The sequence below is a fragment of the Netta rufina genome (genome assembly GCF_964035555.1).
Source record: "Netta rufina genome assembly, chromosome: 5".
NCBI lineage: Eukaryota > Metazoa > Chordata > Aves > Anseriformes > Anatidae > Netta > Netta rufina.
The window spans coordinates 9,390,068-9,404,796 of NC_140128.1; the positions used below are offsets into that span (position 1 = coordinate 9,390,068).

Consider the following 14,729-nt stretch of genomic DNA (forward strand, 5'->3'; position numbering starts at 1 on the left):
TTTTATCTTAAAATTAATTTTATATGGCATTATACAAAAAAAAGAAGTAATTGTTCTAATATATGCAAGTGAATATTGAAATCACTTTTTGGCTCAACATGCTATTTTAACAAGTAAAATTTCATGTCTTCTCGTATCTGTCAGCAGTGATTTCATTGCAGCTTTATCCCTAAATAATGTTAAAACTTGCAGCCTTTATAGTTGATGTGCTTTTGTTGGCTCTTTTTTTTTTTTCTCATCCAGTATAAAGAATGATCATTAAAATTGTAGAAGATAAACAGAATGACTGTAACTTGGTTTCCCCACTCCCTTCTCTGCAAGTGAACACTGCCCGCTTGTTTTGATTTTTTAAACTAAGTGCTTACCTATTCCCAAATTATGAAATGTTAATAGACAGTTTCATCACCAAAATGTGACTATGACCATAAGCTACACTACCCCATACTGTATGCACATAAAAAATGAAATTTGATTCTTCATATATGAACATCTACTTTTTAGAGTGATTTTATCCAAAAAGGCTCCCAAAACTATAAGAAGGCATACAAATAATAATAGAAAATCTAAAAGTAACCACTGTGTGTGTGTGCTTTTATATACAATCTGTATACATATCTGCCTGCATCTAATTCCCATGCTTTGACTTATTTAGCCCAATAAAAGAAGTGCACATTACTGGAACATTTACTATTACAATAAGAAGAGCATTGTTATAAGGTGCTCTGCTTCTCCTTCCCTGAACAAGCAAGTCAAAATGTTATACTGTATGTCTGATATATATCTGCATAAGCTTGCATACTATAAATAGTTAATTGTATATTCAGAACAAAGTCATTTGCACTGTATTAGAATATTTCAAGTTAGCATTCTGTGAAGTCATGGAATCACTGCTCAGACAGGCCAAAGAGAACAGTAACACAGTTGGACATCTGCATGCTACATCAGAGCATGGAAATGACAGGTCTTTCATCCTGAATGTGTGTGGAGGTGGCCTTTCTGCACATAAAAGTGGAAAGACAACTCACAGCCATGTCATTTTCAAATACAGCTGCAGTGTGGGCAATGCAATGTGTTCTCTTAGTGCTGCTTTCTCTTTGAATTTAGATTTTTTGGTTTTCGACTAGAAGGATAAATTAATGACACTGATGTGCAAATCTTAAACTGCATAGTATATATTAAGCAGCCATATACCCCTTTTCTAGGGTAGGACCACATCCACAATCTCAACAAGAGACTAGGACAAACCTGACAAAACAGTAAGCCTGAAAGCTCATTTATATCAAGTTATGGCCACAAAGGCAACACTTGTTTTTTTTCTTCAGAGGCATTACAGATGCAGCTGAGCAATCAGAAGCTGTAGTGGATATCATGTAACTTGTTTTTGTCATGCCCATACTGTATAAGTTTACAGGCAATTTTTTGTTTGTATTACGCTGTTAGTACCTTCATGAACAGCACGAATGTTCATTGCCTTTTTAAAAATCAGTATCCAAATTTTCAATCCATCTGCACATTCTGGAGTGCCAGTACTTGGTGCTCCCCACAGACCGGTTGCTGATAAGGCTCTTCATTTTCTTCTTTGGAAGCAACTGTTTTCCACTTCCTACCAAAGCCTGCAACTGTACAGCTCAGCAGGAACATATATACATTGCCAATCTCATACACTGATGACAGACTGACTTCATTTTGAAACTGCACTCTTCAACTTCCAAACAGCGTTTTTGTTGCAGCATGGTATTGACTAAGGCCATTCATGGTGATATTGTTTCCCATTCTTTTTTCTTTCTCTCTGCAAATGCTCTAGTTCAGCCTCATACATCATTTCCTGGACTAAGTATTTCTCTCTCCTCATTCGGTCGCACAAGTCTTTGGGCATGTCTGGAATCAGGTAAGCAATGAAAGACTTGATCCCAAAAACAAGGTGCTGAAAAGAAGAAAGAAAGTAATTGCTTCAAAGATGCATACTCACTTCTAGAACCAAATTTTAGGGCCTAAAAATCAGTAGCAAATCTGTAAGAGGGATTTGATTCGTGACTAAAAAGTGACTCTTTTTTTTTAATCTCTCTCTGGATAATATATATTCACACACGTGTGTGTGTGTATAAATAGTCTGTCGGAAATGGGAAAATGCTGCAATCTTAACAAAAGTAAAACTAAGGGTATGACTAGTGATTGAAATTAATATGAGACAGCAGGATCTGCTGTTTAGAGTAACAACAGCAACCATTACATACAAGCAGTCGTTGTTAAGAGCTTGTAGTCAAAGTAATTAAGCAGTTCCCCGGACAGTATATCGTACCTTCTTCAAAGTTAGTATACATTTCTAGTTTTATATCAGGGTACAGCCACACATAATTTTCCTGACACACACTTGAACTTGTAATAAATGTGGTTAATGTACACAGAAGTTGCATGTCTGATTTTTCAATAAAACATCAATGGTTTTGTTGGGAACTAACGTTATTTATTAGATGACTTAAGAAAATATGATTTTGGAGGGACTCTAAAATCTGCACATGCTCTGTCAATTCACTTTGAAGCAGCTGATTGACAACAGTTTGGGGGCAAGTGATTTTTTATCCTCTTTCAGCTATAATGAACTAGCAACTAATGATAATGACACTTCCTTTACAGGACTATTATAAAAAATCAACCTGAACTTCGAAGAGATAGAAAGGCATTGCTCCTTTCCACAACTAACCTCAAAAACTATAATGAAGGCCAGCCGTGCTGCCAGGACATGCCAGAACTGCAAAGTGAATTCATATGGAGTTGAACTCCATGGTGGGGCTCTGTAATCTCTATACCTGTAAGACAAACAAAAACTTGTTAAGCTAGTCTGTGCTCAAAACCCAGAATGTGATGAGGAGCTCTCAAGCTTGTCCCAGAGCTGCCTAAATGACAGAACTTGAACTGAAAGCATACTTCATTCAATGAAGAGTAGTAGTCTATAATACAGGTATTAAATACAGCTGCTTATAAGATGGTACTGTTTGGTTCCAAAAAGCCAGAGCAAACATTTTTTCTTGTTGTTACACAGCTGACACCTTGGAGTATCAAGTTCAAATGCATTGGCTCTAAATTGCTTCTCATCTTTTCTTATAAGCAGTTGAGATTCTCAAGATAAGTCTCGTATAAACATAGCATGACTGTAGGGCTTAGTGAATCCAAGCTACCTCTCACTATAAAGCTAAATAAGAAACATGAAGTAGTACAATTATGCATTGTCATATTTAATCTTTATGCTGAATTTCTTGTATTCATCTTGCATAACTGTTTGTCATATTGGGCTGGGTTACAGACATAACAAAGATTTTATTTGCATATTTTAATTAATAGACCTCAGAGTGCTGAACCAAAATGAAACAAGAATTTTTAGCCTTATTTCATTTGGGAAACTCCCAAATGAAATAATTTGTAGAGGCCTGTAACACATGGCTTACTGCAGTCCTGGAAAAGCTAAGAATAGAACATGGGTTTCTAGCATCTTAGCACTGCATCCTGCAACACAGCTTTTGCATCTGAGATTTCCCTGTTGAACAAACTTGAACTTCAATACTTTTACAGGCAAAAATTAAACTCTTTTGCCAGTAATTTAATCACTGACTTTCAATTTAATGTCTATAATAATGTCTAGGTCTACATTACAGCAGAGGGAGAATCTAAATATACCGGCAGTATCCCGAGTATCCCATTCCAAGTTCACTCAAATCAAATACTGATAAGCTGCTGTTGACATATCCTTTTAAGCATCTGAAAGAAAAAGACATAGCATCAGGATTTTCTTTATAAAGTGGTTTATATAACGTAAATTCTGTATGTAAGCGTATTCACATACTGTGAGCATACTGTTTTATTTGCTTATAAGGAAAAAAGCAATTCTAAAATTCTATGTAAAGAGGCCAAGTGTTTTTGGGAGAAATCAAATAACTTCTGTTTCAGGGATAACACAATTTTTAAAAATGTTTTGAGTACTTCTCATTTTTTTGCTTATCTACTAGCAGCTATAAAATGAACCATTTTGCTAGAAACAGCATTCTTCACTGTTGTCTCTTAAAAATATTGAATTTACAAAGATGCCTAGAGAGGAAGAGAAGAGAATAATTTCATATCCTTGCATAATCTGCCACTAGTCATGCAACATATACTGAAAAAATGACAGGTTTTATGAACCAAATCAAAGAAGAACAGTAAAGAGAACAATGTGTATATACCAAATAGACATTTGGAGGTAACAATTTATTGGTGTTAATGTCATCAATCACTTAAGTACACTGAATTATGACTGCAGGAGTGTAATTTTTACATGTTCCTGGAAAGCCAGACACCTAAGCCATCCTGTCCTAATGAAAATATATCCTGTAATGTAAAGAAGGGGCTCCTAAAAGGCAAAGAACATTTAAAAAGACAATGTATTTGTTATATTCCCTGAGGTTTGCTGTACTACTTCAAATCACAACAAGAAAAAGAGTAAATAGGATTACACAGTTCTCTATTAAACAGGTAGCCCTCATTACAGAGAGAAGCCAATGAGGAGAGGTGGTCTGCTGTATCTTATTCTCACCAACAACGATAAGCTGGTGGGAAATGTGCAACTTAAGGGCAGCCTTGGCTGCAGTGATCATGAAACAGTGGCCTGAGATAACTGGTTTGTATTCAAAGAACACCTCCTTCAAACTCAGAGACATTAGTAAGTGTCTGGAGAGAAGTTCAGGAAACCAGCCTGGTTGTGCTAAAAAGGAAAGGTTGAGGTCAAGAAACATGATATAAGGAACTGTTCTAAAGAATGTCAAGGCCAATCTTTCTGGACCTTGGCAGTAAGTATTTCTGAAGAGAAATAGACAGAGAACATTAGGATACAAGGGTGTTTGGGAACATAGATGTGTGTGTGGGAACTTAGTGGGAGAACACAGACCAAAACCATTGCAGAAAAGAACAATTCATCTAGGAAGTACCTGAAAACTGTGGGCAATGTACACTGAATTTTGTAGTATGTATTTAGAAGAGAAGCAAGGATTTTCTGCCAATATAGCTGTGGAGCTGGTCAGCAAACTCTCTAGAATGGCTAAGTTACTTGCACCAAACACGTGAAAAAAATCATAAAGATGTAAAGGATGAAATATTACTAATGAAATATGTTAACACAGAAAGACAGAAGCAGAAGTGTGCATCCACTGAAATATGCATGTATATATAAAAAAATCTTCATTACTTTTCTTGTCTGTATCCTTGATCTGTACAGGGACCGTATTTGTATGCATAGACAAAACGTGGAATGTAATCGGAAGTAATGGCAATAACGAAGGCATTAGTGATGACAGCCAGAACTCCAATTCCTTCAAGAATCCCATACCAGATACCTACAAACAAGATAAGTAACAAAACCATTAGTTTTTAATAGTGATTTTGAGTCATAAAAAGTCATACTAGTGATATTGTTTGTCACACACTTTTCCTTGCTTCTTGAGTAAGAAATATTGAGTCAGAAAAAAACAGTCAAGATTAAGCCACATCTTCACATTCTTGCCATGACAGGCTACACTCGAATCAAGTCTGGCACACCCTATTGAGAAAAAATAGCTAAGCAGTGAATGTAATAAAGGCCACGTACAAGACTCTGGAAAGACACTTCTGTATTTTTATTTAATTCTATTTTGAAACAAAATTGAATTTAATTCTTGTATTTCATTTTAAAATTCAATTGATTTTGGAGAGCACCTTGGATCTGGAGTTTCACAAATCAGAAGCCTAACACAAGGGCCATTTAAGCAATACCATTTAAGCATCTGAACAAATGGCCTGTTTTCAAAATTTTATGTGTAACTGCTACAATCCCTTATTGGAAAGGAAAGAAAATCTGAGAAGTCCTTTTAGCTAAGCAGCTGAGTTTGTTTTTCTTGCTTAACAGGACAGTTATCCTTGGTATCTGTAGGTTATGTGCCAGTTCAAGGGGCAAGTTACAAAGATGACAACATAGAGAGATGGTACCAGACAGTGATAGTTAGGTTCTCTCACCTATATCTGTTGCTCTTGCAGGCATAGGTCTTCTCCACTGAGTGACAAACTTATATGCATCTAACCTTATTTCTATGATATTGTTCAGCAATGCCAGGAGAGGTGCCAGTGGGAAGGCAGCAACAAAGATAGTGGTGAAGCCAAACTGTAAAACTAGATAAGCATTTTTGTGGTTAAAAACTGGATGTGCAAAAAGTTCTTTTAACGTAAAACATTCCCCTCCCACTTGCCCAGCCCCTTCTCATTAAAAAACAAAACAAAAAAAAATCTCCTGACATCTCCATAAATTTGCTCACCCATCTCCAAGTATTCATCCATTAAGCCATGGAGATTCATAGGCTGCAGATTCCAATCTTTCTCCCACTGAGGTAGAGAAATCTTATGCTCCATGGATTGTCCTCTTCTCTTCATTTTGCGTCGTGACCACCAATTCTGTAATAAACTGTATTAGACGAAGTATTATTGACTGCTTTTGCTCAGTAATTTGCAATACTAGCTGCTATTGTTTTGAATGGCACCTAAGTGTTAAGTATTTTTTTCTGGAAATATTTACAATATTGTGTAAAATAAATTTCAAATATTTTTCACACCTTTTCAACTTTTCATGATGATTTAAATTTTGTCTTTAACATAGCATGTCAGGCATTGTACAAACAAGCTTTTCAGAATACAGAACCTGCCTTTTTTTTTTTTTTTTTTTTTTTAAGGATTTTTACCTGTACCAATAAAAAAGAACAAGAAAAAATCACATATACTGAAAGCATTAAAAGAAAAATGCTTTATTATTAATACTGTAAAAGACAAACCAAGTAACTAGAGCTCATTAGGAACGCTGGCACTAGAGTATTTTGAACAGTAGTATATACCTATTATTTTTTTTTGAACAAACCTATAAATCTAGATGTTCTACAGGACATTTTTCCTTTTGAAGCAGGACATGGTATCCAAAAAGATGCTGCTAAAGACATTTTATGAAGCTGTGCAGAGGTCCTTTCACAAAGCAGTTATAATTATTAAATGGTCTTATACATTGAAGTATTATACATAGGAAAATATTATAAAGTACTGACAAAGGTACCACTTAAAGGCTATTATTTGTTTCTAGGTATTACTGGAAGAAAAAAAAAAGACCAAATATGGGAAATAATTTTGAAGTATTTTTATTATGATTTCTTTCCTGCTCAAACTGATTTAATGCTTCACTCTTGATTGTCTTGTTACTGAATGACCTCAGTTGCAAACAATGGTTTTGTCAAAACAAAACGCTGCTTTCCGTAAAGGAACACAAGCACGTTCTAAAATAAATTCTCGACAGTGTTAAGATACTGCTGGGCTGAAAAGACAGGAAGCCTGATAATTCAAGTAGATTTCTTCTTTTCAGAAATGCACATCTCACAACAATGCAGTAGCGACTGCCTGCACATTGCAAGTGTAACCTTTTCTGACATTATCAAGGTTGAGACTTGGATTAAATTAATATTTGATGAGCAACCTTTTCCTTTGCTGAAAATATGTTTTTCCAGTTTCAAAAGAACTGTAACTCTTAGCCCATTACTCTTTTCAGTAGTTCGACAGCTCTGTTTGTATAAGGACAAATGAAATGAACTTAAAATAAACAATTTAGCTAGTTAGTGTAGCCAGAGAAACATTTTTATTTATTATTTTTTTTAACTGCTTCCCATGGGAGTAAATTTACAGTATGTGATGGTGAGATGCAAACACTGTAAACATTCTCCAGGCAAGCGTTGTTCTTGAAACAGTTATTTTGGCAAAAGTCTACTATTTTTACTCTAGTTTTTCTTACAGAATGTAACAAAAGAATGTAGACCCGGTTATGTATTTCACAACTGTATTTTTAGGCCTCAGAGCCAGTACTGAACACAAAACTATGTAAACACTAGTAACAATTCCTTGTCACCCTTTGGGGATGGCTGAAAATCAACACTAACGTTATGTTTTGAGTGATAAAGCAAAACACTTAAACCTGAACCTGCTTAAGTATTCAATTTTACGTCCTTCTGAAAGTATACTTCTAGAGATCAGCAATGCACCTGCACATGATCTTCGTCAAGACTGATAAGTTTTAATTAAAGGTGGTATTTTACCCTCCATTCATATAAAGATGTTTCCCTGTTGCTGAATCAGCACTAATATGGAACCATTATCTGTAAAACAAATATTAGCAACAGAACTTACGGATAGCCTAGCTCCATGAAATTGTTCCACATTTGTTTTAAAACCATAATAACTCCCATCTGCAGACACAGATCTATCAAGCAGCCACTGGGATGACACTGAAATGAAAAAGAAAAAGATTAGTAGTTAAAGTCAGAGTATTCTGTTAATTTTTATTTTTTTCACAGGGTGAATAGAAAATACTGAAATAAGTATGGAGAAAAATACTCAAAAATATTAATAAAAGTATTAATAACAGAAGTATTAACACAGAATTTAATGGAACACTCTTTAGATATTTTATTTTTCAGAGAACTGAAGTGCGTTACCTGGGCTAAGGGCAAGTGTGCTAGATATATGTTAAACAATATAGTTCATATCATTTAGACCAAAACATATGTTTTGATTTAAAAAGAATGAAGTAGTATTTTATTTGTAATAGCCTAGATCCAAACTGAGACTTAGCAACAGAATCTCTGCTACCAGTATCTTAACCATACCAACTGCCAGAACAGTGTATGCTAAATTAAGTAACATATTAATGTGTGTGGCAATTACAGAGTATATTTTTAGCCCACAGACTACGAAGTTATAGTATTTACTTTGTGGCTCTGCAGAAGTGTGTTTTTCAGAATCGGGAGATAGCTTCAGCATGCTACTCTTCCCAAGGAAGGTGCAGTTCTAACATACTTTCAAGCTAAATTTTGAAAATAATAGTTTTCATCTTTTAAATCATTTCATACTGGTAAGAACTTAAGGAGATGATAAGGAAAGCCAATGGCATTATGTATATGTCCTCTATCCAAAAATTCCTCAATCACCTAGGACTCAGTAGTGCCAAAGTGCCAGGAAGGTATGAGAATATCACTATTTGATTTTCAAAGAGAGAGGCAGAAGGAACTGAGTGTGTCGTGCAGTCACTCAGCACAGTGGAAAACACAGAAGGAAAAACACATCTCCTGTTTCCTATCCTTTGCTATAAATAAGAGTTCACTCTTCACCACACTTAAACGGAATAATAATACTTTCAAGCTGGACATAGTTCATGTCCTACAGGCTTTTCCTTTTTGCTCACGTAAACTTCACAGGAACACAAAACAGGATTGCTTACCTCTTCCAGTCTCCATCTGTTAAAAAGCTTGTTGTACTTTCCTGGGCGGCCTGCAAATCTGGAAAATAAGATTTCTGCTTCTCAGTGAACATTCCAAGAACGCTCTGTATCAGTAGTTATTTCACAACGTCCACTGAGCAAACTCATGAAATATAAACAGATTAAATCACATAGGCTTAAATCCAGTATCTGTGGGATATGGTAGTTTCAGATTGCAAACAAGCAAAGGAACCATCATTTTGCAAGCAATCCTAAGCTTTTATTATGTCCGGAACAAAAATCCTAGCTTCAGAGGTTTTAGATGTTAGATACTCAAACTCTCTAATCTGCTTTTAAGAAGATAAACTATTGCAATATGTAGGAATTTACTACAGCACAGAGATCTGCTTGGCCGAGTGAAATGTGCACTGGATTGCACCCTCAGACATAAAAGCATAAAATGACTTCCAACCACATCATAACTAAACCCTTCTGAGAGATCTAACAGATTTTTGCATAATGAACTAAATCAAATTTCTTAATAACCTCAATGACAGTTGCAGATGAGAAAGAAAAAATAAGAGGTCTGGTCCTACAAGACACAATACACAGCGAGACACATATTAATTTAGAAACTGTATGACAAATGTATTGCTTGTAACAAATGACTGTTACTGGATGTAACAATCAGGTGTTACCAACAATCTTTACTCAAGTTTTTTTTTCTTTCAAACAATCTTGAACTTAAATTACATTATAAAACATTATAGAAGCTACTCAGAAATCATCTGTAGGCTCTGTCAGACAGGCAAATCTGATGGTAGAGCAACTCAGGTGAAGGTGAGGTTAGAACTGTATGATAACTCCTGCTCTGAGCTGAAGAGACATACAGAACATGGATTCAGAATTTTTACCTCCTAATAGAGTAAAATACATGCCAGATTATAGTTAGTATTTATAGAAATGGAAAAGTAACCAAAAGTGAATAAGGGAGAAAAAAAATGAATCAAGTTTATTAGTGCAGGGCTGAATACAGATGCACATTTAGGAAGCATCTGTATTTTCAGAAGTTCTGATTTCTTGTTTTGGTAGGAAAGACATTTACATACCCTCATTTAAAAAGTAGACTTTTCACTGCCTTGTTTCCTGAGATTTCAAGAGTCCTATTCTTGCATGCAGTTAGAAACAATTGGTACTATTATTTACACTCAGAAACTGTGTCAAACCTAAATCCTGTAAAATGACCAAGGATTAGACTTGTGTGAACTTTACTTCAAAAGCAGCTAGCAAAGACAATTTACCTGCCCAGAAAAAAGGCAATGTAAAAGATAGAACTGTTCAAGTTGACAAACTGGAAGAGGAACATTTTCAAGGCAAAGCTGTTTTCCCATTCGGATTCTGTTCTTGGGTGCTCTATGGAAAGACACAGTATATATCATATAAACAAAAATTAAATTGAATAATGCCTAAGTGCACACAGATCAATCAACACTAACAAAACAAGTGATGCTTTCAAGTCATAGGGCCCCACTGGGTCGCATTTAACTTTTTTTCCCCTTCCAAGTATTCCAGCTGCAGGTCACAAAATGCCCAGCTCAGGCTAGGATGGCTCTGTGTGGAAACAGAAGAGACAAGTCCTGTGGTACAGAATAGCTCAGAGCGAAGATACCTCTCATAGGAGGTTTCCACTTCTATGGAAAAGTTCTGAATTCAGTTTAATGTTCAGTTTAAAGTTCTGAATTCATGTTTAATTTTAAGGCTAGAGGAATCTTGTTTTTTCACAGTTACACAAAAGCATGTGGTATCAGCAGATCAATAGACAGGGACTGCCAGGGAAAGCAGATGGAAAAGAGACAACCAATGGTCAGTTGGTTTCTCACTCAAATATCTCACCCTCTAAATACTTCTGCATAAGAGCGCTAATTCTTCCTTGACACTTCCTCTATCATAATGCTTGTGAAGTTTAAAACAATTTATAATACAATGAAGAAACAATGGAGTTCCTTCTGTGCTTTTGGAAAGAACTGCAAAAATGTTTATCAGGATTCCAAATATTCTGTGTAGGTTTACACTGGCTTGGATGTTTTTCTTTACAGTTTGCAGAATGTAAAGAAATTAGAACAAATGCAGAATGTAAGGAATTAGATGCAAATGATTAAATTAACTTTATTTGTGTGTGTGTGTAAAAATTTCAAATTTCTTTGATGCATCAAGTTTGGAATATAGTACATAGAATAAAATTTCCAAATATTTATATGATTTAGAAATCCAAACTGCCTTGATTTTTAAGTTATATTTTCTACTATGTGATTGTTTACCTCTAACAATGTGGCCTGCTTTGAAATAAAACATCCTACAGATTTACATATACTGCCTCTCCATACGGACACTGATGTTCCTCAGAAGGTAGGATTCTCTCCTGCTCTTGGAAGCAGAACACCTTAGGAAGATCTACCTATTTCACAGATGGAACCTGTTTCATCACGCTTAGTTCAAGATGAACTGTTTTTATTTAAAATGTGTTATGGGAAAAATGAGGTCATCTATGTAAATAGAATCACTATTTTCTTTCCAATTCTTTGGTATGTAACGATGTATTTTAAAATTTTAGTTAAGAGGGAAAAAATTATGATCTGAAAAAAGTACTTTAGTGTTTTAGTAACTTGAATAAATTGACTACACTTACTGAATCATTCTAATCTGTTCAACTGCCTGTTACCTGTAATGCACAAATTTTTAAGCGTCGTTTCACATATGCTCTTCAATATTTTAACCAGAAGAGGGAGCTATTAAATTTAAGCAGCAAGGTTGCTTTTAAAATATAACAAGATCAGCTGTGTACTTGGACATGGGATAAAAAAGACAGCATGAGAAGAAACACTGAAAGATAACATTCATATAGTAGGAGATTTTAAATGCTGTCTGGAATTTCTTGTTTTCTATACATTAAAAGCTTTATAAAGAACAAAGAGAAGCGTTAGCATAAATTTATAATGTTACAGAATTAGAGCTACTTTAAAATTTATGACATTTTTATCTTGAACCATGTAATTTTATCTTAACACAATTTTTCCATAGTTAAATTCCAATTAAAAAAAATGACAAAGCATTTGGGTAGAGCTAAAAAAAAAATCTGTTTTAGTATTGTAACAAAGAAAATGTTTTGATTTTTGTTATAACAATTTTTTCATTTTACACTTTAAAACACAAAGTTTTTTTTTTTTTCTCTTTTGTGTCATTTCCTTAACAAAGTCATCACGGCATTTATTTCTCTGATATTACCAATATGCTAACAGAAATGCCAGTATTTTAGTATGCATAGATGAAGTTTTCAAAAAAACTATTTTATCGAAGTATGAAGATATATATCACTGCTAGTAAGAAAGTAATAAAGATGTACATACCTAAATCTGTCAGAAGATAGGCAACCTTCTCGTACACCTAAAGCAGAAATAAGAGGTAGCGTAAGTACAGAGAATCCTGATGTCAAATGCAGAATGAAAAAAACATCAAAGCATAGCTGTTTTGTTGCCCTGTGGCATCAAGTTATCAGGACAGTGAAGGTTGTACATCTTAGCTTTGTCCATAATTTTGGTCTGATTGTTCACTTGAATGAACTTTCTATGACAGAGAATTATCATATGTAACAACACAAGTAAATATATGACAGCTGTATTTTGAAGATTGCTTTCTTACTGCATTAAGTATGCAGTGTCCTTAACAGAAAGAAAAGCCATTGTTTGCTGTGCTATTATTCTGTCTTACATATTTGTGCCTACACAGGAATAGAAAAATGATACATGCTCTTGCGGTTAAAGAAGTAAGAGTTTATATCAATGCACAACGTGCTTCCATAAGCAATGATTAAAGCTGTGGTTTACATAACAGGAAAAGCTTAAACCGAGATCATATATCACAGTCCTTCTAGGACTAGGCATTTTGAGTAAGAAAGGGGAGAATTCAGAAGTAGTCAATGAAGAAAAAAAAGAAAAAAGAAGATTTTACTTCAAGAAAATAATTTAAATCCATATGGAGAAGTGACTTTTTGCAAAAGGTGATGTGAGAAAAAAAAGCAAATGTAGAAAGAAGTACTCTGTATGAGCATGACTTGGTGACATAAGCAAAGAAGTGTAGTGATAAATTAAGTAGGCAGTAGAGAAAAACACTGACACACGCAATATTAGAAGAGCAAAAAATCCCTGAAATACTAGGTTTGAACACTGCTGTATAAATAGACAAGGATATGCATACTTCTTATATAGAGTAAACTCAGTAACCTTGTATAAATTGCTTTTAAATTAATACCTCCTTTAAATGAATTGGACTTACAACATTGAGTGACATGATGATCATAAAATTGATACAGACTCCAGTGCCAGATGTTGCAAACTGCCAATACTTCTTGATGAAATACCACTTGAAGGAAGCAAATTGTTCCATGGCTACCAGACGATACACAACAACTGCAAACACTGCAGTGAGGACCAGTGAAATCTACAGATACATGTTTATGAATAGAAAAATTAGAACAAAGAAAAACGTATCTGAAGTAATTTCTACTGACTCAATAAATTAACAAGTGTTTTAAAGACTCTAATTTGTTTTGGTGAGCAGACTTTGAGAGAACCAAAATACTAAGCTGCTGAATTCCAGTATTTCTTTGCTGTGCTTTTACAACGCAACTATATTACATCTCTTAAAAATAAGATATCCCTCAACAAGCAGTAAGATTGAGCGAAGCAGTTTTCCTGGTATTACGTATATCCACTAATATTCAGGAATGCATTCATTAGTATCCACATCAAGATAAGATTAAAGACTACAATAATTCCAATATTATTAAACATTACCATGAAAAATATTCCTGAGACAGACACCATCAGTCGACTGAGCTTATCAGGGAAAGGCTGAAAAGGTTCAGGTTTTCCTGTGATTGGATTTACTCTTTCCACTTGGGAATACTTAGCTTCAAACTGGGGGCGCAGTTCTTCCTGGAAGGACAAGAGAGATTCCACTTGTTGAACCATTTATGTCATCAAAACATCAAAAATCAGACATGTATTTGATATAAGAAATTTATACTGATACCATTTCTTTTTTTATAGTGTTCCAACTCAAATATCCAAACAATTTGCTCTTCTGAAAATGCTCAGACACCATGCCAGAGACCAATGAAGGAAAGAAACATTACAAGCCTTCCCTACTATGTGAGAGTATTAAAAGGATCATGGCTCATAGTATTTAAACACTTGTTTCTCTACAGAAATTGATAACAAAACTATAAATCGATGTCAGTTATGATGGTACTTTTTGTGACATGAAACCATTTATTAAAAGCCCCTAGCTTGTATCAACAAGTCTGTGGAAAGCCATAAACTAAGTCATGACACAGTCTCTATTGACTTATGCTGCATGTGAATCACCAGTTACATTACATTACAGCTATACT

General features: G+C 34.7%; 1 protein-coding gene across 2 annotated transcripts in view; it reads right to left on the reverse strand.

Annotated features, from left to right (window-relative positions):
- Nucleotides 1-1,637: 1,637 nt before the first annotated feature.
- ANO3 (anoctamin 3) overlaps nt 1,638-14,729 on the reverse strand; it is a gene marked incomplete at its 5' end in the record, with an annotated part of 201,747 nt that continues 188,655 nt past the window's right edge. For both annotated transcript variants that reach the window (XM_084288567.1, XM_084288568.1), the window contains 12 exons: nt 1,638-1,924; nt 2,702-2,807; nt 3,673-3,753; nt 5,213-5,360; nt 6,016-6,168; nt 6,312-6,457; nt 8,212-8,309; nt 9,302-9,359; nt 10,582-10,693; nt 12,685-12,721; nt 13,610-13,774; nt 14,131-14,271. In XM_084288567.1, coding sequence (XP_084144693.1) covers nt 1,742-1,924; nt 2,702-2,807; nt 3,673-3,753; nt 5,213-5,360; nt 6,016-6,168; nt 6,312-6,457; nt 8,212-8,309; nt 9,302-9,359; nt 10,582-10,693; nt 12,685-12,721; nt 13,610-13,774; nt 14,131-14,271 — 1,428 coding nt within the window. In that variant the 3' untranslated portion in view covers nt 1,638-1,741. The remainder of the gene's footprint in view (nt 1,925-2,701; nt 2,808-3,672; nt 3,754-5,212; nt 5,361-6,015; nt 6,169-6,311; nt 6,458-8,211; nt 8,310-9,301; nt 9,360-10,581; nt 10,694-12,684; nt 12,722-13,609; nt 13,775-14,130; nt 14,272-14,729) is intronic.